At 44.0% G+C, this 24,595-nt stretch overlaps 1 protein-coding gene across 9 annotated transcripts in view; it reads right to left on the bottom strand.

The window, feature by feature from the left end:
* The window catches only part of LOC131913179 (GON-4-like protein), a 62,870-nt gene extending 39,233 nt beyond the window's left edge, over nucleotides 1-23,637 (bottom strand). Inside the window, exons 1-12 of one of the 9 annotated variants that reach the window (XM_059265631.1) lie at nucleotides 23,569-23,637; nucleotides 23,153-23,274; nucleotides 22,245-22,307; nucleotides 21,504-22,034; nucleotides 17,536-17,727; nucleotides 8,475-8,668; nucleotides 7,767-7,841; nucleotides 7,564-7,614; nucleotides 6,730-6,780; nucleotides 5,990-6,088; nucleotides 4,861-4,980; nucleotides 4,286-4,456 (exon numbers count right to left, since the gene is read on the bottom strand). In XM_059265631.1, coding sequence (XP_059121614.1) covers nucleotides 4,286-4,456; nucleotides 4,861-4,980; nucleotides 5,990-6,088; nucleotides 6,730-6,780; nucleotides 7,564-7,614; nucleotides 7,767-7,841; nucleotides 8,475-8,668; nucleotides 17,536-17,727; nucleotides 21,504-22,008 — 1,458 coding nt within the window. In that variant the 5' untranslated portion in view covers nucleotides 22,009-22,034; nucleotides 22,245-22,307; nucleotides 23,153-23,274; nucleotides 23,569-23,637. Of the gene's footprint in view, nucleotides 1-4,285; nucleotides 4,457-4,860; nucleotides 4,981-5,989; nucleotides 6,089-6,729; nucleotides 6,781-7,563; nucleotides 7,615-7,766; nucleotides 7,842-8,474; nucleotides 8,669-17,535; nucleotides 17,728-21,503; nucleotides 22,035-22,244; nucleotides 22,308-23,152 lie in introns of all 9 variants that reach the window. The other 8 variants (XM_059265633.1, XM_059265640.1, XM_059265632.1 and 5 more) reach the window with 8 other exon arrangements.
* Nucleotides 23,638-24,595: the final 958 nt, after the last annotated feature.

The raw sequence follows: 24,595 nt of genomic DNA, 5'->3' as shown, positions 1-24,595 counted from the left end.
TAAGAATTCTATTGCAGGCTGGCTCCACCAATCCACAAAGCTAGGAATGCTGCTGTGGGTTAGCTCCTAAGGACCCCAGCAGTCTTCTCCCTGCCTCCCTGCTGCTTCCCCCAACGTACTTGATAAGCGCCCTGATTCATGATTTTCTGTGTCTATAAAAACTTCATGAAACAGTTCCCACACCAGAACATGGAACTTGGGGTGGTGACCTAAATCCATATCCCCAGGCCATGGTGACTCCTGTTTGGTTCCAGAAGACACTCTTGTCCCCTCTGTGGTGAGAGCTGTGTTCCCGCATCGACACTGAGCTGCAATTCCAGATCCTCAACTCTGGCAACAAGCCTGCCTGGTAATTTGGACATGCTCACGTTTGAGAACCACTAACACAGACATTTCTGTACATCATTACAGACTGGGATTAGCAGAACCACAACTGTGGCTCCTCCTGTCTTTCGATTGTCATTTCCTTATTTTAAGATGGGTCTAGGAGCCCAGGCTGGCCTTGAACTCAAAAGGTCTTCCTGCTTCTGTCTCCTAAATGATCACAAACCTGTGACATCACCCCTAAGTAGTTCTTCCAATTCAGAAGCTCCATAATTCCATAGAAAATAAAAACATGATTTATCATCCAAAAAAAAAAAATTATTGTAGGCTGGAACACGGCTCAGCCTTTGAAGGCTAAGCTCACAACCAAAGATAGAGGAGTTCTGTTGCTTGCCAGGTGGTGGCTCATGGCTTTTATCCCAGCACTCAGGAGACAAGGTAGGCCAACCTAGTCTATAGAGTAAGTTCAGGATGCTAGGGCCTCATGGAGAACCCTAACTTGAGAAACAAAAGAAAAAAAAATAAAGAAAATAAAAAAAAATCTGTTGCTACAAATATTTGTGCATACTTTTGTTTTTGTTATGTGGTTTGGGGTTTGTTTTGTATTGTTTTACTGTTAATTTAAGCCTAGGCTGGCCTTGAACCTATGATTATTGCCTTGCTGAGATTCTAAGATTTAGCCATCACACCCAGCTTTCTGTAGAATTTTCCACAAGTAAATTTCCTCTTGGATGGAACTGCTGAGTCACCTCATCACTGCTAACTTTTAAGGAATCCTCAAAACAATCTCCAGCTGGGGACATACTTCAGCTCATACAATGCCTGTTCAGATGCATATAACCATGGGTTCAACTCCCAATACCACATAAAACCAAACAAGGTGCATGCCTTTTATGCCAGCACCTTGGAGGTGGAAGCAGGAGAATCAAAGTCAAAATCATCTTTGGCTTCAGGAGTTGGATACCAGCCTGGATACATGAGACATGGTCAAAAAAAAGGAAGTTTTTGGGGAAGCGGGGGGATGGCATGTTTTAGGTCTTAAACTAATACCTTTCATCCATTTAGTGTGGAATTCTTAATTCAGTGAGATACAGGGATCTACTTTTATTATTCTCCATGTGGATATACAGTTTCTTAGCACCATTTATTTAAGAGCTTACCTTTTCCCCAATGTATATATTGGTATCTTTGTCAACAATCAGCTGTCTATACCTGGGTATTCTATTCTATTCCAGGTATCTGTGTGTATGTTTTTTGTACTAGCACCATGCTATTTAATCTCCATTATGGCTCTGTAATATAACTTGAATTCACATGACACCATCAGCATTATTCCTCTTGCTCAGGATTGCTTTGTCGACCTGGGGCTTCTGTGTGTTCATATAAACTGTGTGTGTGGAATGCGGTGTTTTCCTGCATATGCCCTTGTGTGTGCATGTGAAGCTAGAGAAAGGCACTAGGTGTCCTCCTCTATAATTTTATCCTTACTCCTGTGAGACAGAGTCTCTTCACTGAACGCCGGGGTCACATTTTTGTTCCTGCTTTTTTTGTTTTTCATCTATGCTGGCAATCAGCACATTTCAGTTCCCATTTCTTGCAGAGCTGTGGTTATAAACATACAATCTTTCATGCCCACATTGTTACCTGGGTGCTAGGCTCTGAATTCAGGTCCTCATGGTTTTACAAAAAAACAGTCTTAACTCCTGAGCCATCTCTCAAATGCTCAAACAAACTTTAACATTTTTCTGTCTCTGTGAAGGATGGCAGTGAACTTCTCTTTGGGTTGCATGGAAAGTGCACGCTGCAGTGCTAAGATGCTCCTTTCCATAAATTCCTCCATCCCAGAGAATCTTCTCATGTTTCCTCAATTTGTTTCTCCAATGTTTGCAAGTTTTCACCGTACAGGTCTTTCACATCCTTGGGTAGGTTTCTTCTCAGCCCACAGCACCCCAAGCAATTGTGAATAGGATTCACTCTGAGATCTCTCTTAGCATGCCTATCATCAAGCATAAACAAAAGCTTTTGCTAATGTTAATCTCACATGCTAGTCTGGAGAGAGACCTCAGTAATGCGCTTGCTGTACATGCATGAGGACATAAATTCCATCTCCAGTACAAAGGAAAAGGAGGGGGCTGGAGAGATGGCTCAGAGGTTAAGAGCACTGACTGCCCTTCCAGAGGTCCTGAGTTCAATTCCCAGCAACCACATGGTGGCTCACAACCATCAATAATGAGATCTGGTGCCTCTTCTGGTGTACAGACATACATACAAACAGAACACTGTATACATAATAAATAAATAAATCTTTAAAAAAAAAAAAAAAAAAAAAAGGAAAGTAAAAAAGGAAAAGGAGGGACAGAGAGATGGTTCTGTAGTTTTAAGTACTTGATGTTCTCACAAAGACCCAGGCTTGGTTCATACTACAAGTGGCCTACAACTGCAACTCCAATTCCAGAGGGACTTATGGCCTCTCAGGACATAGGCACACATGTGGCATACACACACAGACACATAAATAAAAAATCTAAAAGTAAAAAAAAAAAAAAAAGGTTAAGTATGGTGGCATGGTCTTGCTGAGTTCCTGGCCAGAGAATGACCCTGTCTCAAAAGGAAAGGAAAAAAAAATTATCTTGCCAGATTATTATATGTTCATTTTGTCTAAGAATTTTCAAATACAGTTTTTAAGTTCTCTTAAGTACAGAATATCAAATGTAAATTTTTCATTTGCATCTCTATAATTTTGTTAACTAAAGCTCCAAGCACCACTATACTGAAAAGGGTTGGAGAGAGTGAACACCCCTGTCTCCCTCTTGATCTTAGTGGGAATACTTTGAGTTTTATTCAGCATGATGTTGGGGACAGGTCAACCATACACAGGCTAAGATACTGAAATGTGCTTCCTTCATATTGTTCTCATGAAGAGATGTAAGATTTTTTCAAAGTCACTTTCCACAGTCATTGATATGATCATGTGCTTTCTATCTTTATGTTCATTAACATAATACATTTTATATGTGTGTGTGTGTGTGTGTGTGTGTGTGTGTGTGTGTGTGTGTGTGTGTTTGAAGACAGGGTCTCTCTGTGTAACAGTCCTGGCTGTCCAGCAACTTGCCCTGTAGACCAGGCTGGCCTCAAACTCACAGAGATTCACCTGCCACTACCTCCCCCAGTGCTGGGGTGAAAGGAGTGTGACACCATCCAATGGCTTATATTTACTAATTTGTATATGTTGAATCATCCCTGCATCTCTGAAATGCATCAAACATGATCTTTTTTTTTTTTCCCCCATTTTTCCAGACAGGGTTTCTCTATGTAGTTTTGGTGCCTGTCCTAGATCTCTCTGTAGACCAAGCTGGCCGCAAACTCACAGAGATCCGCCTGGCTCTTCCTCCTGAGTGCTGGGATTAAAGGCATGCGCCACTAGTGGCTGGCTCTGTTAACTTATCCTTTTAGAAAAAGTCTCAATATTTTGCCCTGGTTGGTCTAGAACTCTAGTGAGTTCTACACCATGCTGATCTTGAACCCAAAGAGACCTACCTGCCACTCACCTGTTTCAATTAAAAACAAAGGGGGGCGGGAGGTATTACTTTATATTAGAATTTCCTTTTTGGCATTCCCTAGTACATTCCCCTGAGAAGGCAGACTGTCTGGGTGTTTTCAGGCCAGCTTGGTCTACAGAGTGAGTTCCAGGACAGACAGCACTACACAGAGAGACATTGTTTCAAAAACCCAAACAAATATTAATTAATAAATAAATAATAATAATAAAGGAAAAATAAAAACAAAAACACTGCCATTTTTACTTCAGAAAAGCCAGCACAATCTAAGGAAGAAATCAAATACAAACAGAGGTGTGACCACTCTATAGACATTTAAACGGTCAGCCCCATCCCCACATCTGAGAGTCTGAAATGAAAGCCCCTAAGTTCTTTTCTCAGCAATTCAGAGTCCCGATGCTCACCTGGAAAGAATCCATGCAGACAGGACTAGAAGCCAGCTCCTCATCTACTGCATTTAACTTCTCCATGAAAGCACTATCCCTGGTCTGCTTCGGTTTTGGAGGCGGTGGGGGCCCCATGGGCACTACTTCAGCACTGATGTGCCTCACAGCAGGTGTGGTGACTTTCTCAACCTGATTCAAAAGGACACTGTGTTACGAAGAGAGGAAGAGAGGGAAGGTAGGTCTTTTCATGCAGTTAAGGTGGCCATTGTCCTCTTTTCTAGATGTAGACAGGTGAATGGCCATTTCCACACACGGATCTAACTAGGTCTCATCCGATTCAGTGAGAAAAACAGAAAACTGCTTGGCTTTAAAGACAGTACTTAAACATGGGTTGCACACATTGGACCCTTAGTGAGAACTCAGAAAACCTCTTGGACCATGACTAGGTCTCAGTTACCCCTTAGCTGTTCATTCTCTCAAGGGACTTGGAAAGGTGGCAACCCACAATTACCACTGGTAAATCAGCTACTCATAAGAGAAGCCACTACTGCTCACACATATGTCCAAGTCTCTCTTGTCTGACGCTGGGTTACCTCTGACAACATGCCACTCTCCTCGTCTGTCTCAGCCACTTCAGAAGACGCTCGCAGTCTGGATCTCTTCACTCCACGTGGAGACGAAGCAGTGCTTTCAACATCACTTTCCAATAAGCTCTAAAACAAACCCAGTGCACGCTCACGGGTGTGCCCCAACCTCAGTCCAGAGCACGACTGTCACAACAGAATAAATCATGAAATGCCAGTCCCTTGGGACTTGGGCTGCAAGGATGGCCAGCAGATGACTAGGTGTATGTGACCAAGCCTGACCACCTGACTTTGACTCCCCAGATCCACATGGTGGAAGGGAAGAATCAACTCTCACCACATGTCCTCTGATCTCCACAGCAAACGGTGGCATGTACACACAAACGACACACCCCACACACAGATATACACGGACATACATACATACACAAGTATGTAGTATGTAAAATAATTATGTAGCCTCATCATTATAAACTGTCAAAGGGTAAGGCATTAACAAAAAACAGAAGGAGAAAAAGAAGACTCTTTTGAAAAGCGTTAGTAACCAAGCATGGTGGCAAACAGCTTCATCTCCAGCACTCAGGTGGCAGAAGCAGGAGGATCTCTATGAGTCTGAGGCTAGCCTGATCTACCTAGGGGACTCCAGGCCAGTCAGGACTACATACTGAGACCTTTTCTCAAAACGAAAATAAAATTGAAAAAATGATAAAGTTCATAAACAAAAAAATGAAACCATAGTATATAGAGGTGTATATTTAGGTGACAGAACTAAAAAGAAAACAGCAAATAACTATCAAGACATCGGGGTGGGGGTACACTTGTCTGCTGGTTTCTAATACAGGGTCTAGAATATACCGTGGAGCTGAAGATAAACCTGAACTCCTGACCCTCCTATCTCCATTTCCCAAGAGCTGAGATCATAGTGTATCCTTGTGTTGTATGTGTTACATTTCATAATGTAAGCTGAAATATGTAGGGGGTTTGAAGAGCAGAAAAACACCTCACAGCAAAGGAATTATTAGAAAAGAGAACCATGTCTCCATCATCTCTATAGAGTGGGTGGCAATACTAAGTCACTAAATAAGCCCATCCTTACCAAGCCCAATTTTCTTCTTCACTCACAAGAGCACTCACTAACCTCTTCAGCCGTCTCATCTTCCTCTTCTTCATCTGGCTGGTACTCTTCATCTGAGGAATCATCTTCTTCAAGGTGAATATCCACAAACTGTGGAGGCTGCTTTAATAGAAACACAAAAGATGGCGGGGAGGGGGCGCGGCTCAGCAGCCAGAGACACAAGCTCAATGACCAAGTTCAATCCTCAGGACCAGTAAGGCAGAAGGAGAGAACCAATTCCCACAGGTTATGGCAGGGGCTCCCACCACCCACCACACAAAACAAGTAAGTCAATATAAAATAACAAAGAGAGAGAAACGGCACAGGGCGGGAGAACAGGAAGCTCAGAGGCAGAATGCATGCTCGCCATGCATAAGGCTCTGGGTTCCAGCAGCAGGAGAGGACAGACGGAAAGAAGGGAGGGAGGGAGGCAGGGAGGAAGGGAGGGAGTGGAAGCACAAATCACACAATTTGGAAAACAAAGTGAAGATACTAGGGGCCGGGGGAGAATTCTGTGAATCTAATGTGCAGTCAAATCAAACAACACAGGCAGAGTTTGTATGACTCCATGAGGTGCAAGGTTAGGTGTAACAGAATGGAAAATCCCAAACCTGTAATAAAAAAAGAGAAAAGGAAAAAGAAAAAAGGGGAAAAAAAAAAAAAAAAAAAGGCATGTCTATAATTAGTGTGTACAGAGGAAGTAGTTAGGTTTCAAAACTGAAGTATTGTGGGAAAAGAGCAACAATGACGTCTTCTAAGTTTACCTTAATTTCATTGGCTTTCTTAATTGGTGAGATATTCCAAGTTGGAATGACCTATCAAAAAGAACATCAGGAATAACATGTAACTGCTTTTCCTTTTCCTGATAATCAGAAAGCCCTATCGACTTAGTAAGGAGCTACAGTGGTCTACAGGTGTCGACTGTCACGGAACACACTATCCTCAAATATTGGTGGGGTTTATAATGCCTCACTTGCAGGACTGAGAGAGGAAGAGTGCCAAAAGCTCAGAGGAGCCTGGGCTACACAGTAAGTTCCAGGTCAGCCTGGGTCACAGTGTGGGACCCTGCCTCAACCAACCCTCCACCACCACCACCACCACCAGCAGCAGCAGCGGCAAAGCTACACAGAGAGAAAGAAAAAAGCACTAACCCAGGAAGTGACTTGGTTATCCTTGACTCATGCCAGGGCGCAGCGTGAAAAACTAGGCGGGGTGGCTCACACTTGTAACCCCACGTATTTTAGGTAAGCATACTCACACTGAGCTAAGAGTCCCTGCCCACATATAATTCTTTTTTTTTTAAGATTTATTTATTTATTTATTATGTATACAGTGTTCTGCCTGCAGGCCAGAAGAGGGAGCCAGATCTCATTACAGATGGTTTTGAGCCACCATGTGGTTGCTGGGAAATGAACTCAGGACCTCTGGAAGAACAGCCAGTGCTCTTAACCTCTGAGCCATTTCTCCAGCCCCCAACACATAATTCTTTCAAAAGGCAAACCCAGACCAAAACTGTTCAGGAATTTCTTCTCTATGAATAATTGAGAATGGGAGAACGGGATTCTGTTTCCCAAGATAAAGAGACTCAGAACACATACCACTCCTTTCTCCACCACTTCCTTCAGCTTAGAGCGCGTCATCTTAGGCTCCTAAGAAGGGAGATACAGGAAGAAAGTAGTCAATAAAAATCACCATGTGAATTTTCCAGTCTGAGATGTGCCAAGTTCCTTGCAAACTCCGACAGGATCTCCCACGTTGGAAAGTTCCCACGACATGGAAAGAGTGACAAGGGGCTACTCACGAACAATGGCATGTCTTCTGTCTCACTGATGGCAGCTTTCATCATGGCTACAACATGTTCATTTGTGATGACTTCCTGGAGGAGGGAGAGAAAGCCCACTTATGCCAAGAGATTTGTCATCTGGACAATATTCATCTCTATGGAATTGCCACTAGACCTTTGTGGAAGATAAACAGAAGCTAGATCCTCAAACTGAGCTCAAGTAAAGCAACTAAAGATAAAGAAAGCAGAAGCAAGCCTTGAAACAATGTTGCCGCAAATGGCCCTGTTCATTACCTGCTACAGGGACAGAAAATCTGCAGGCCCAGGTCAGAGTTGGAAGAGAACTATGTATCAAAGGCATTATTATTTTTTTTTTAACCTTGCCAGTTGTGTGTGCTGAGCAAATACTCTGCTAGCTCTCAAAGGTAGTCTTCACACATAACATACAAAACACTACTAACTACTATGGATGCTTTGCTGACTAGGAATCTTATTGATCAATAAGTGGAAGGAAGTACAGGTAGTTCATCTTCTCAACACCTGTTCAGACTTCTCACTTGTACTGAGAGCAAAGAGAAGGCTATCCTTAGATATAAAACATTTTGTCACACTTAACTGACAAAATTGCTAATTCGAATACCAGGAGTCAAGGGACTTATAGGTCTACTTATTTGTACTCGCTGGGAAGATTCTGGGCTGACTACACAGCTGCCCACGGCTACTCACGTGCAGGATGTTCCGTACATTGACTGCTGTCAGATTGTGCTGCTTAGCACCATCCTCTAAGGTACGATCGAGCATGTCATCCAGTTTCAGGTCATGTGCCATTGTCCCTTGTTCATGGCCCTTTCCATCTCGTTTCCTCTTGGTACCCTTTTTGGCTTTTTTCCTTTTATCACTTTCTTCATTCTCTTGTTCTTCTGCAAATACACCAAGAAGAACATCACCAGAATCTCCAGAACAACTTCTCTAGGAACTCCGTCCCAAACCAACAGTGGACGGAAACCAACCTGCCTGCTGTCTGACTTTGAAAACCACACACCATGATGTAGCAATGGTGGTTTATTATGGAGCTGGTAACAGTACTACAGTACTGGTCCTAATAGATAACACTAGGCTGGACATGGTAGTGAACTCCTTCAATGCCATCACTAGGGGGACAGACACAGGTGGATCTCTGAGATCATAGCCAGCCTAGTCTACATAGTGAGTTGCAGGACAGCCAGGGCTACACAGAGAAACCCAGCCTCAACCAAAGAAAAAAAAAAGTGAAAGTCTCAGCAGTTTTGATCCCAGCCCTTGGGAGGCAGAGGCAGGCAGACCTTGGTGAGTTGAAGCCAGCCAGTACTACATAGTGAGAATATGTTGAGAGAGAGAGAGAGAGAGAGAGAGAGGAGAGAGAGAGAGAGAGAGAGAGAAGGCTCAGCAAAAGGACTACTAACACTTCAAAGAGTAAGAAGACAAATTATCAGAATGAGGAACGAAAGAACAGACTTCATTACAGGTCTCACAGACATTTACAGAGAGCCTGGGGAGCAGCCAGGTAGTGGAGCTCCTGCCAGAATGCTCAAATACTTGACGCTCTGAGTTCAATCCTAACACTGGGAAAAGACTACTATGAGTAATTCTGAGTCAATAAACTTGAGTAAATTAACTGAAATAGAAACATCTTGAGAGACATCAACAGTCAAAGGTCACTCAAGAAGAGCTGGACTGGGCTGTGCATATGGCTCAGATGGTAGTGTGCCTAGCATGCAGGAAGCCCTGCCTCAGATTCGCCAGAACCACAGGAAGCAAGGGGCAGTGACACACGTCTGTAACCTCAACACTCAGAAGGCAGAAGCAGGGCCATAACTATCCTCCTCAGCTACAGACCAAGGACCAGTCCAGCCTGAGCTCCAAGACAAACCCTTTGCAAACCACAACACAAGAGGGGCAGAGGGAGAGAAGAGATTATGAATGCGGAGCAAGCTGACAGACTTGCAGTGCCTAATGAGACCGTCTCTTTCTTTAACTAAGGGACTTCAAGGTGGTTCAGTGAGTAATGGCACTTTCTGCCAAGTCTGACAACCTGAGTAGTTCAATCTTTGTAGCCTACAAGTTGTCCTCTGACTTCCAGACATGTTGTGTTCACACACACACACACACACACACACACACACACACACACACACACACTTTAAACAAGAGGGAAAGAGGGAGGGAAGGAAGGGAGCAGCAAGTTAGGTCAGTGGGTGAAGAGACTTGTTGCATCCCTTGGACATAAAGGGTGGAAGGAGAGGGGAGACTCCTGCACGTTGTGCTCTGACCTCCATAAGCACACTCTTGTACAAGCACACATACACACACAAGGTAATACATTAAAATGCAGTAAAGTATGTTTCAAATGAAAGAGAAAAGGGGAGAAAAAGGAAAGGAAAGGTGAAGGGAAAAGAGATCATTGAAAACCCTATTATCTACTAAAAAAACTCAATTTCGGGCCAATGAGATGTTTCAACTGGCTAAAGATGCTTGTCACCAAGCCTAACAAACTGAATGCCATCCCAGGGCCCACATGACGGAAGAAAAGAACCACCTCTCCACTTTGTCCTCTGATCTCTACAATCAATAAAAATTTTGCTGGGTGGTGGTGACACACACCTTTAATCCCAGGACTTGGGAGGTAGAAGCAAGAGGATTTCTGTGAGTTCCTGGTCTACATAGCGCGTTCCGGGATAGCAAGGACAGAGAAACCCTGTCTCAAAAAACAAACAAACAATCAAATAAATAAATAAATAAATATTTTTAGATTGAAAAAGAAACTGAATTTGTATGGTTAAATCCTTGCTACAAAGAAAATTCCAAGGTCAGAAGGCTCCCTGGAGCATAATATGGAAGAAGTAATTTGGAGTAGAAAGAATACTACAATTTCACTCACATAGACTCTTTTAAAATTATTTTTGTAATTTACATATCGGGGTCAGACCCTATTCAAAACAAACAAAATAAGGCCAGTGGCGTGGACCACATGGTGACCAGTGCTGCTTGACAATGTTCCAACATTTCAACACTGCAGTATTGCAAACCACATGTCTCCAGCACTTTTTACTGTAATTTTTAATCATTCTCACTTTGTTTGTTTTCTTCTGTTTTTTGTTTTTTGTTTTTGTTTTTGTTTTTCAAGACAGTTTCTCTGTTTAGTCCTGGAACTCACTTTGTAGACCAGGCTGGCCTCCAACTCAGAGATTCACCTGCCTCTGCCTCCCCAGCACTGGAATTAAAGGCGTGCCCCACCACCACCCAGCATGATTCTCATTATTAATATCTTTCCCCTTGGGAAATTTTGTGCAGGCTTTGGTAAAGGATGGAAATGTGTACAACAGTAGCCTCTCTAAACAAAACTATTCTTGGGGAAAAAAATCTGCCACAGAACCAGGAATCCCATTGTGCCCTCCTAATTATACCAAAAACAGCAAAGTGAGAGATTTACTAGACACACCTGATCCCAAGAATGAAATGCCTACAATCCAGATCCAGAGTCTGAGGCCATTAAGGAAAAGAGTTCAATTAATAAGTATAGTAAGGTATAATCGGAAAAGAGTAAGACATCAGGACCTTCCCTTTTGGGAGCATGTGAGGGGAAGAGGCTCATATAGGAAGACTAAGACACAAAGGAACACAGTTAGGGAACAGATCAGTGCTTATCCCCTTGAGGAATGAAAACTGATCTTAAATTGTAGTGTCTGATCCCAGAAGAAGTCCTTTTCCCAAGGTCTGGCACTTAGAGAAGGGCCTCCATTCCCTTGGGAGCTTGAGGAGAGTTCTTACTTGCTAAAACAATCATTACCCTTAGCTCTGGCAAGAACTTGTGGCCCTTCCAATAACATATGATTGGTGCCTATTAACTTGTCAAGGTTGTTAGTTATTTGGCGGCGCTCTTACCCTGCAAGGAAATGTCACAAAACACGACAGAATCCACTAACAAGAGTTTTATTAAGATAAGAGAGAAAGACAGACGTGCTCAGACCTGTTGAAGAGACACATGTGTGGAGAAGAAGAAGGAAGCCGGGAATATGGCGCCGGCTTATAAAGGCTGGGTTGCACATGCATACACAGGTTTATGTGGCTACTCCACTGCATGCACATAGATCACATGGTTGCGTTTGCACGCTTTACGCAGCCATGCAAAGCCACGGGGTCCTGGTCATGCAAGACGTTTTGACCCAGAAATGGCTATTTTGACCCGGAACTGGCTAGGTGGAATTGTCTAGGTCCACTGGGCTTGTGCAATCCTGCCCAACCGTGAGGGCGTGTTGTGAATCTATCATCCCTGACTATTCTTTTTTAAAAATGGACGCTGAGCGGCTCCTTAGATCCCGATATTTTACAGGAGTTATCTAATTTCTGCCAGCAAACAGGCAAATGGAAAGAGTTACCCTATATAATAGCTTTCTTCTTTCTCAGTGCTAAACCGTCTCTTCTAGATTCCTTCTCTCCTACTCATATGCTCCTAGCTATGCCTAAACCAAAGGATTCTCTGACTCCGGAATCTCTGACTCTAGATCCTGCTAACGAACCTCCACCTATCCGACCTCCGGCTCCCACCCCTACTCCTAGGGTGACTGTTCCTTCAGCTCCTCTTCTGGATTCTTCTTCCTCTAAAGCCGATTCCTCCTGCCTCTGCCTCCCGAGTGCTGGGATTAAAGGCATGCGCCACCACTGCCCGGCCATACCCGGTTTCTAATAAGTGGGCTCAGACAGTTGCAGACCTCCTTCTCTGAGAAATTATTTTCTCGGTTTGGGGTTCCAGCTTCTTTTCAGTCTGACAATGGCCCAGAGTTCACCTCTCAGATTTCTCAGACACTACCGAAGGCTCTTAACATTCCTTGGAATTTTCATATCCCATACTGTCCTCAATCCTCAGGAAAGATGGAGCGTACCAACCAGTTTTTAAAAACTATCCTTACTAAGATGTCACAGGAACTTCACCTTGACTGGGTAAGATTATTGCCTCTAGCTCTTCTCAGGCTCAGGGCTCTTCCTAAAAAGCCTCTTTCAATTTCTCCATTTGAACTAATGTATGGAAGGCCAGTTCTAACACCAGGTCTTTTATCCAGCCCTCCAACTGTTCCAGATAGCCTGTTAACTCCCCTTTTATGCCACCTAAGGTCTATCCTATGGAGCTACGCAGACTGTTCATTACCTCAGCCGTGTGACAATAATAGTCCACCTCCAATCCACATCGGGGATCAGGTTCTTCTCTTCCCTCCAGGCCAGCGCCCTTCACCCCTTTCCCCTAAGTGGCAGGGACCCTTCAAGGTAATTCTTGTGACTCCTACAGCTGCTAAATTCAAGGGCTTTCCTCACTGGGTCCACCTATCTCACCTAAAACCTTTTATCTCACCTCCATCCCAGAAAAATCTCTCTTCTTATACAGTAAAACAAACAGGGCCTTGTACTCTCAAGCTCCAGAGGACATCAGGATCCATTGCCTTGTCAGCAATCCAGAGGAATAAGGTATCACCCCTTCCTTTCCCAACTAGGGCCACACAGAGCTGGAGGCAAAAAGGACCATCAGAAATATCCAGGCGGTAAGGAAAAATGTAATACAACAGTCTATCATTGTTCAGTACTCAGTAACTGATCACCTGTGTTTCCTAAATGCTAAACTAATGAAGGAAACAGGTGCCTTAAATAAACTACCTCTAATAAGGCTTGTCTCAGGTAAAAATTAAGCAGAGTACTAAGGCCAGATCTACCTCAGATAAATGTCACATGTCTCCATCTGGGCAGGCCAAATCTACCTCAGATAAATGCCAACTCCAAAAATAAAATAATAATGATTCTTTCTTCTCTAAGCTTTTTCTGTGTCACCAGTATCTTGTCAAACAGGTTTCCAGCCACAGCACGGATGGACAGCTGCAGAAAGAGGGGACGACAGAACTTCATTCCAGGAACCCCACCATCATCCCAGGACTTCACAAGCTACCCTCCCCATTTCCCCCAAGAGCCAACTACTCAGCTGGAAGCAGTCTTTGAGAGAATCGACGCCCCATACCCACTCAACCACAATTTTTTCTTTTAAAAAAGAATAGTCAGGGATGATAGATTCACAACACGCCCTCACGGTTGGGCAGGATTGCACAAGCCCAGTGGACCTAGACACTTCTGCCTAGCCAGTTCCGGGTCAAAATAGCCATTTCTGGGTCAAAACGTCTTGCATGACCAGGACCCCGTGGCTTTGCATGGCTGCGTAAAGCGTGCAAACGCAGCCATGTGATCTATGTGCATGCAGTGGAGTAGCCACATAAACCTGTGTATGCATGTGCAACCCAGCCTTTATAAGCCGGCGCCATATTCCCGGCTTCCTTCTTTATGCACGTGTCTCTTCAACAGGCCTGAGAACGTCCGTCTGTCTCTCTTATCTTAGTAAAACTCTTGTTAGTGGATTCTGTCGTGTTTCATGACATTTCCTTGCAGGGTAAGAGCGCCGCCAAATAACTAACAAAGGTCAATGCTAGCTTTCTCAATCCCTAATCTCAAGCCACATCCCAGCTCACATGCCCATTTTCTTCCATTTAATTCTAAATGCAATATAGAGTATAAAAGGTGCAGTCTTTTTTCAAAAAATGCCACTGGCAGCCATCTGAGTCACCCTCACACTCCCACCTCCACACTTCCTCTTTGGGACCTGAACTCCCACTGAAGCGGGTCTCATCAAGCCTGACGACCTGACCTCCACACCATCACGGATCACAAACATAAGCATGCTTCAGCACAAACACACACACTAATAAATGGATTAAACAATAAAGACTGAAAGGTGTTAAGCTGTGCAGGTGAAATGGTTCAGCTGGTGCTTTCTGCCAAGCCAAACACTTGAGTTGCAGAGAACCAATTCCCCCAGTTTCTCTGACAACCATGTTCATGCTGTGGACCACACCCAAACACATACACATATACAAACACTAAATAAATGTCATTTTAAAAAACAATTGAAAAAAATCTAGTCGGGTGGAGGCAGCGGTGTACGCCTTTAATCCCAGCAATTGGGAAGCAGAGGCAGGTGGATCTCTGTGAGTTCAAAGGTCAGCCTGGTCTACAGAGGGAGTTCCAGGACAGCCAGGCCTATACAAACAAACCCTACCAAAGAAAAAGAAAGAAAAGAAAAAAAAGGGAGGGGAGGGGAGGGAAGGGAAAAAGTAACTAAAGACAAGAAGAAGGTCTGAGTGGAAAAGACTAAGGACCATAAATAAGAGAGTGAAATGTTGGGTCCCAGACAGACAGAACAAAACAAAAGACAGCTAGTAGAAAACTAAAGAAATCCAAACAAAACATGTGGGTTCCTCAGGAGTCTAAGTTCTGATCATCATACACTGGCCAAGCACGGTGACATGTGCTTGTTTGTAACTCCAGCTTTCACAAGGCACAGAACTGCCACAAGTCCAGTTGGACTACACAGTGATCCTCTCCCCCCCAAAGATTATATAATATGTGGGGTCAACTGGACAGCTGAGCAGGTAAGGGCAACTGCCATGAAGGCCTGATGAGCTGAGTTAGATGCTCAGATTGCACAGAGAGATTAATTTTGGTTATTTGCAACAAGGTCTTAATAAATAGACCAGGCTGGCCTTGAATTCACAGAGATTTGCCTGTGAGTATTGGAATTAAAGGCTTGCTCACCACATCCAGCTGAAAACAAGAATCTTAATTCTTACCACAAAACAAACTCACATGGTAAAAAGCCAAACTGTAAAATTTCTAGAAGACAAGGGAAAACATTTTGTGATCTTAGAGTAGGTAAAGATTTCTTTTTCTTTCATTCTCTCTTTTTTTTTTTTTTTTTTTGTTTTTGGTTTTTGGAGACAGGGTTTCTCTGTGTAGTTTTGGTGCCTGTCCTGGATCTCGAACTCACAGAGTTCCACCTGGCTCTGCCTCCCAAGTGCTAGGATTAAAGGTGTGCGCCACCACTGCCCAGCTAAGATTTCTTAAGAGAGGTCATAAAAAGCATTATAAATAAAAGAAAAAATGTATAAACTCACCTTCAATTAAAAAAAAAGAAAAAAGTCCCATTGGACACAAAGGGGACTCTGCAGGTAATGGCACTTGCTGCAAAGTCTGACAATTTGAGTTCAACCCCCAAGACCTACACATAGAGAAAGATAACTTCTGATACACTGTCTTCTGACTTCATACGTATGCCATGGCCAGAGTGCCCACACACATACAAGTATATGCACAAAAATGAATAATTATTTGAAAAATTAAAAAAACAAAAAACTTGTATCCCTTAATTTAAAAATAAAATAAAAAATTAAGGGCTAGAGAGATGGCTGAAATGTTAACAGCACTTGTTGTTCATACAGAGGACCCAAGTTCAGACACAGACATCTGGCAGTCCACCACACTCTAACTCCAGCTCCAAGGCATCCAATGCCCTCTTATGGCCTCCAGAGGCACCCACATATATACAGCAGGCGTGCACAAGATAGACAGACAGACAGACAGACAGACAGACACACACACACACACACACACACACACACCCAAGTAGACTCTTATTAGTTTAAGGTCAGCCTGGTCTACATTATGAGTTATAGACCAGCTAGTGCTACATAGTGTCACCCTTACTCTAAATAAATAAATAAATAAATAAATAAATAAATAAATAAATAAATAAATAAATACTCTTTTTTAAAATATTAAATCTCAGCTGTGTGTTTAATTCCAGTACTCGGGAGGCAGAGGCACGTGGATTTCTGTGAGTTTGAGGCTAGCCTGGTCTACAGTGAGTTCCAGGACAGCTAGAGCTACATATCAGAGAGACCCTAGCTGAAATAGACAGACAGACAGATAGAGAAAGAGAAAGAAAGAAAGAAAAGAAAGAAAGAAGAGAAGAAGAAAGGAAGGGAGGGAGGGAGGGAGGGAGGAGGGAGGGAGAGAGAGAGAGAAAGAGGAAGAAAGGAAGGAAGGAAGGAAGGAAGGAAGGAAGGAAGGAAGGAAGGAAGAAAGGAAGGAAGAAAGAAAGAAAGAAAGAAAGAAAGAAAGACAGACAGACACACACACAATCTTAGTGCAAGGGAAACTAAGACAGCAGTTTCTTAAATTCCGGGACACCTTGGCTATCCACGTGAAATCCTATGTCAAAAAAAATAAGTGTTGGGATCCCAGATATGCAGCACCACATCTGCAGATTGAACATTTCCTATAAAGCTCAGCACCCACTTACCATGATTTGCAAACACTCCTAATAACCTAAACAAGAACAAATTAAAATGCTGGTAATATGGCTCAGGGGTAAAATGCTTTAAGGCTAACATACAAAAGTTCTAGGTTTAATTTCCAAAACAAAAAGAAAAATGAAACAAAATATTCAAACAACAGAACAGTAAACAACAATAAAGTGAACAATCTACAATTTTAGGCATTATGAATGAATTTCATACATAAAACACGGAGTGGAAAACAAACACCCAAAGCAAATATATCTAATCCAATTCATTTTATAAAGACAAAGAGGCTGAATGAACACATGCTAGTAGAAGTCAGAATTTTTACTACCAAGATGTTCAACCAGTAACTGAAAGGGAAGACAAGGCTGATCTCTAGGAAGAGCTCCAGATGCTGCCATTACCCTGACAGAAATCTGCTAGCTGATGTATGCAGTCACTATATATATATATATATATATATATATATATATATATATATATATATATATAATAAGCTTCAACAGTCTATTGCTTTAATGCTGCTACAACTGTTTTTGTTTTGTTCTGTTTTAATTAAAAAGAAAAAGAAAGCCTACCCATTGGAATAAAGAGTCCACCATCCTCCATCTCTTCCTCAGTTTGGTGAACCAGAGTTCTGAGTGGCTTTTCTTGTGGAAAGGCAGAACCATCTGGCTGGAATGGTTTCCTAGGCTGGGCTCCTGGTTTTGCAGATTGGCTGCCAGATGACAACAAAGGTAATTCCCCTCCAGAATGCATCTGAAGTTTTCCTAGAAGAATCGCAAACACTGCTCCACACTCCGCTCATTCTTAACCATTTTCTAGTGCAGAATTAGCATCTTTTCCTAAGATCTTTATGTTAGACATCTTCATGAAGCATACTATACACATAGGCTTTCCTTTGCTTCAAGATAGGCTCCAAAACAAGTAATGAAATGAAAACTGAGATCCAAATTATTCATCTATAATTCACAGAATGAACTAAATAACTGCTATGACATTTTAAATTCAAATATGCTTTGAACTCTGTGTTTTCCTAAGAAAAATGAGTCCATGGGTTGGGGATTTAGTTCAGTGGTAGAAAGTAAGCCTAGTACATATGACTGCTCAATTCACAACACCCAAGAAACAGATCATTATAGGGTAGAAGGTATTAGATGACAAAGGGACAGTTAATTAGAGTTGACCATGACATTTCATCAACTGTAAAAGATATAAAAATGTCCAAAGTAGGAGCTGAAGAGATGGATCAGAGGTTAAGATCACTGGCTATTCTTGCAGAGGACCCAAATTCAATTCCCAGCACCCATATTGAAGCTCACATTCACTTGTAACTCCAGTTGCAGGTGATCTAATGTCCTCTTCTAATCAATATACACAGGGCATCCACCTGATTTACAGATATAAATCAGTAGTGGTTTTAATGACAATGAACCCCAAAGGCTCATATATTTGCATGCTCAGAACACATGAGGCCCTAGACTAGATACTGAGCACTGAAAATAAACAGACTGTTGGAGACTGAGCCCAGGGTTGACAGATACTACAGAGCATTGTGTTGCTGAGCCTCACCTGCAGTCCAAACACTAACTTCCTCTCAAGATTTGTCTCAATTAACAGAGATTTCACCGTATAACTATTTGGTATATGTCAGAATAAAAAAAAAAAACAAAACATAATCTAAAAGAGAAAAACCAAAAACAGTATACTCTATTATTTTGAATAGTTGCAATTATGAGTGATCACACACACACACACACACACACACACACACACACACACCCCACCCCTCACTGAGGTTCAAATCCAGGACCACGAAACTGTACAGCAACAATCCCCTACTACTGACCTATATCCCATACATCTCAGCCCTTGGCTTCTGACAGTGCATTACTGTGTAATCTGGCTTCAAATTCACATATGGAATTAAATAATTTATGTACGTTTTGGAAAATGTTGAAAACTAAAAATAAATAAATTCATCCAATCAAGCCTGGTAGCATGTTGGCAGATTATGGCTGGCTGGTCCAGGTGGCAGCCTCCCATGGTCTAGCAGCTTATATCAGTATCTTGGCAACATGGAGCTGCCTCCCTCCAGCAGAACTTCCTGCATCTACCGGCACTTATCTGAAAAATGTCCCTGGGCCTGGAGGACTGACCTTATCCAAAAGCTGTCTCTAAATCAGATGGCTGATTCGTCTTTTGCTTGACCCCTGGCACAGATCCCTGCTAAGACTTGTGCTAGGAGCTCTGATATAGAAACATACAGCGGGGCGGTGGTGACACACACCTTTAATCCCAGCACTTGGGAGGCAGAGCCAGGAGGACCTCTGTGAGTTCGAGGCCAGCCTGGGCTACCAAGTGAGTTTCAGGAAAGGCACAAAGTTACACAGAAAAACCCTATCTCAAAAAAAAAAGAAAAGAAAAGAAAAAAAAAAAAAAAAAAAAGAAACATACTGCCACATAAAAAGCCTTGTGATAGGAGCCTGCCACTTAATGCAAATTAGGGTTTGACCCAGGCTCTCTAATCCTATATATTCTTTATATTCTGGAATAAGCTTCAATGACTCACCGAAATCTGTCTTTGGGAAGGCTGTCTCCATTCACGCTTACGGGCTGCCTACAAAGCTTCTGCTGCCCCTTCTACCTCTTTCCCCTCTCGCCCTGATGGCCAACAGGCTGAGAGGGAAAGAGGACCCCACAGTAATACAACATGTAATTATCATACTTTCAGCACTCAGAGGAAGAGGCAGGACACATTTGTTGAAGGACAGACAGGGCTGAGAAGTGAATTCCAAACCACGCTCACCTACAGTACAAGACCTCCTCTCTAAAAACACAAAGAAACTGTTTTTAAAGAGAGAGAAAAACCAATACGAGGCCTGGGACGTGACTCAGAGTGCACGCCCAGCATGTACAAGCCCCTAATATCAGTATCTGCCACTGCAAACAAACAAAGGAAGAGATGGCCCTAACTCTGCTTTCTATTAGAAGGGCTACCTACTGGAAATGTTCCGAGGCCTCAGCATGAAAATTAATGCTCTTTGCAACTGAACCTAACCTGCCACTTGGAGTCCCCCCTTTTCCTCATTCTTCTGAGATGTGATGTCACCATCTTCCTCTGCTTGACTATCTCTACGTGAACTTTTCCTAGCTCAGAGGTCCATGCCAGCCACTCTGTCAAATGCAACCTTCAGAGCCTTCAGTCCAAAGGGTCTACATCTCTCGAAAGCCTTTCTCAGTGTCCAAACAATCGTCTTCCACACGGCCAGCTTCAGGAATCCACAACTTAATAGAGTATGCATAGTTCATCTCTCCAGGAAGGCAGAATAAAGCTTCAGAGTGAAAAGGGAAGGGGGAGGACAGGGAGATGGCTCAGAAATTAAGAGAACTTGTGGCTCTTGCAGAGAAGCCAGGTTTGATTCTGAGAACCCACATGGTGGCTCACAGCCATTCGTAATGTCAGTTCCAAAGGTTCTGACAAGCTCCTCTGGCCTCCACAGTCACCAGGCATGCACACGGGGTGTGTGTGTGTGTGTGTGTGTGTGTGTGTGTGTGTGTGTGTGCGCATATATATACATATATGTATATAGATAGATAGATAGATAGATAGATAGATAGATAGATAGATAGATATCTCCAAGTGAAATACACATACACATCAATTTTTCTTTAATGGAGAGAGGGTCAATAGCAGAGAATACAGAGCTGGAGAGGAAAAGAAAATCTCAACCCAGTCAGGCAATGGTGGTGCACACCTTGAATCCCAGCACTCAGGAGGTACAGCCAGGCAGATCTCTGTGAGTTCAAGGCCAGCCTGGTCTACAGAGGGAGATCCAGGACAGGCATCAAAATGACACAGAGAAACCCTGTCTCAAAAAAATAAAACAAACAAAAGAAAAAGAGGGAGAGAGAGAAAAGAAAATCGCGATCCAATCCAAAGGTTCACTATTAGTGCTTAGTGAGCACAGCAGTCCCAGTTCCAAGTCCAACCACAGCAATCTCCCTTCCAGAAACACTTCTCTGTAAAGGCAACACAGAGAGCAAACACAAGCCAGCGGCAGCAGCCGAGGCCTTTAATCCCAGCACTTGGGAGGAAGAGGCAGGCGGCTCTCTGTGAGTTTGGGGCCAGAGTGGGCTCAATAGTGAGATCTAGGACAGCCAGGACTTTGCAGAGAGACCCTGTCTCTAAACAAGGAAAGAAAAGAACCAAGTGGCCCAGGTTACCTCCCGGTCCCTTCTCCGAAGTGCCGGGGTCCAATATGAAGATGTACACTCACGAGATATCTTAGAGATGGGACCCAAGCCTGGACAGGCAACTCATGCATTTCTCAGGCACAGCCCTAAGATGGTCTGATGCAATATTTGAAGAAGGCTTGCATTCTGACACAGCCCCTCACCTGAGGTCAGTGTGGGGTTTTGCACTCACAGCACCAGCGTAGTACTCCAAAAGCAAAGTGTGGAGCATTCTGGAGTTTAGAGCTTCACACCAGAGATGCTCAACCTAGACGGGCATGGGAAAAGCAACCAAGACCTTTCCCCTTACCTCCTCCTGCCTTGACTTCTTCACCAGGCTCTCCTGAAGGAGGTTCCACTATGACAGGGTGATCCCCTCGGTCTTCTCTGGTCATCAGCCCAGGCTGGAAGGCAGTTTTCTTCGCTTTCTTTGAGCCCGTGGCCGGGAGTCTCCCTTTATCGATGTGTACAGAAAGGGAATGAGAAGACTCCAAAGATGGAAGGGCGATTTCCTGAGGGATGGCTACGTCAATAGCTTCCAAAACCGGTAAGTTTCCATGCTGGGTGAGCATCTTAGAACTTAGAGACGGATCCTCCATGCTGAGCTGGTTTTCTACATCATGCATGGACTGCAGCTCGGGGCACACTGCACTCTCATGACCTGGACCCCAGGACAGGGACTCTGACCCGAAGTCTTTAAGCTGGTCGGACTCCGGCTTCACAGCTGACTCTAGGTCCAAATCATCTCCTTCCTGGTCATCCCCCTGCTGCACAGACTCTGTCACTGTGGCTCTTCTCTTTTTACAGGGCAACATTTTACAAGTCCCACTTCTGTTCCATCCTAAAACAATACAAGGCAAGTCCTTATCACCTCAGTAGGAGTAACAGTAATAACAGTTGTTCAATTAGCATTTCACCATCCCCAAGAAGAACAATGAACGTAGTATTTCACACCAAAGGCCTAGGAATTTTAGGGGAGGATGAGAAACTGATTACAGTAGCTCAGCTCAGATTCCATACCAGATAGTATGTTACCTTAACTAAATGTTACCTTAATCTCTTAAGCTTCTGATACCTCAGCCTTGAAGTGATGGTGCAGGCCTCTATTCCCAGCCTAGGAAGAGAGGCAGGTGGATGTCAGAGTTCACTGACAGCCTGGTCTACACAGTAAGTTCTAGGCCAGCCTGGAACTGGCCACATGCCCTCACATTCAAATACCCACAGACACACACGTAATCCAAAACTAAAAAGTAAATCTTACAGCATCACATATCACTTTTGCAATATCTTTGTCTTCATCCTCAAGAATATGAACTTGGAAAGGGCATCCTTAACTGGTGTCTCCAGTATCCCACACCAGGTGGGTACTATAGTCACACAGTGACCATTCTCTGAAGAGATGAATGAATGAAAGCGGGACTCAAAGTGCTCTTAAACAATGCTGTACTGCATTGCACCAAGCACTGAGCATTTACATAGGTGCTAGAGGGTGGCTTCCAACTTGCTGTCTAGTTCAGGAAGACCTCGAACTTGTGATCCTGCTGACTCCACTTACAGCCCGTTTTATGAGGTGGGAACCAAGAGCCCTGTGCATGTAAGGCAAGCACTCTACCATCTGAGTACATCCCCAGCCTCTAGATGAATCCTTCTATGCAGAAAACATTACTTTCATGAGAAGGTCCAAGGACAGAATAAGCATCACTGGCAACCTTCAAGTCTAAAAGATCATTCAACAGTACTAGAGGAAATAGGCAGGCTTAAAAAAAAAAAAAAAAAACATTGCTATGACTCAGAGTTTGAGCTATAAAGCTAACCTTAAGCCTGCGCAATTCACGCTCTCTAGGGCATGAAGGGAGGCCCTCACCATAACAGCCCAGGTTCTTATCTCAAACCAGAGAGAATATTCGTTGTTCCTGTCACGGAGGGTGATAAATGAGTACGGAGGGGAGAGGGAATCACCTAGGCGATCCCTTTATTTCACAGGTGACTTCATGAGGTTCAGCAGCCAGGCGCTGTTCAGTCAGAACTGTGCGGAGATCGCTCCAAGAGCTTCGAACACCAGAAGCTTCAAGAGTCGGCTCCTTGGAGACCAAGAGGCAGACCGACAGAATGAATGAACGCCAATCCCTGAGCCGTGCCCCGCTCAGGCGGTGCGGGCCGTCCGGAAAACCACCTCAGAGGGCGACCTAGCTGCGCTCTCCTCCGCGCTCAACACTGGCCCAAGTGCGCACCCCCACTCGCACCCCTGCTACCCGATTCCCTTCACGCACCGCGCACCCAGCCTCGGAGCAGACGGCCCTCATCCTGGCCAGCCTCCGCCCCGGAGGCCCACGTCTAACGCGCCTCTGCCCGCCCCACCGCACACTACACAGTACCCTCAGACGCGGGCCTGATTCCGCGGAAACGCCGCTTCCCACCAGCGGAAGTAAGGCAACGGCACCGCCTGACGTGCGCGCCCCCGGAGCGCGGAAGTTGGACGTCAAGGAGCATGCGCACAACGATAGGCGCCATCTTGTTTTAGGGCCTCTGAAGCCACAGGGCTAATACGTCAGTTAAGGGAAAAAGTGATAGATAGATGGATGGTAAATAGATGATGGCAACTCGTCAGGCTAGCAGGCACGCGGGCACCAGGTAGGCCGGCAGAGAGGTAGGTAGGTAGGTAATGAAAGACGTAACTTAGTAGAGGATTCCCAAGGCTAAATAAACCCAGTGTGGTGGTACACATATATAATGTCAGCACTTGGAACTTGGGACCTGGAGGCAGGAATATCAACATTTCAAAGCTATTCTGAACCCAAACCTCGCTGTCTTGTCTATAAATAAATACATGAAAGGCCCTTCCCTGTCGGGGGTAGTGCTGCATGCCTTCAGTCCCAGCAACTCAGGAGGTAAAGACAGGCACATCATAAAGTTACAGCCTGGTCTACAGGGCGAGTTCCAGCACAGCCATGTGGTGGTATTGTGTTCCCCAAAATATTGTCTACCTTAATAAACTTATCTGGGGTCAGAGAACAGAAAAGCCACAAGATACTTAGGCTAGAAAATGTTAGCACACGCCTTTAATCCTAGCATTCCAGAGACAGAAATCCCTCTGGATCTCTGTGAGCTCAAGGCTGCATTGGAAACAGCCAGGCATGGTGACTCACGCCTTTAATCCCAGAAAGCAGCCTTTAATCCCAGGGAGTGGTGGTAGAAAGCAGAAAGGTTTATAAGGCGTGAGGACCAGAAACTAGAAGCATTTGGCTGGTTAAGCGTTCAGGATTTCAAGCAGCAGTTCAGCTGAGAGCGATTGGGAATGAGGACACAGAAGCTTCCAGTCTGAGGAAACAAGACCAGCTGAGAAGTTGGCCAAGTGAGGTTAGCTGTGGCTTGTATCTACCAGCATTGACCCCAATAATTGGC

This window comes from Peromyscus eremicus, chromosome 6 (assembly GCF_949786415.1).
Source record: "Peromyscus eremicus chromosome 6, PerEre_H2_v1, whole genome shotgun sequence".
NCBI classification, from domain to species: Eukaryota; Metazoa; Chordata; class Mammalia; order Rodentia; family Cricetidae; genus Peromyscus; species Peromyscus eremicus.
Note: the sequence above shows the minus strand (reverse complement) of the source record. Positions and strands in the feature narration are given on the sequence as shown.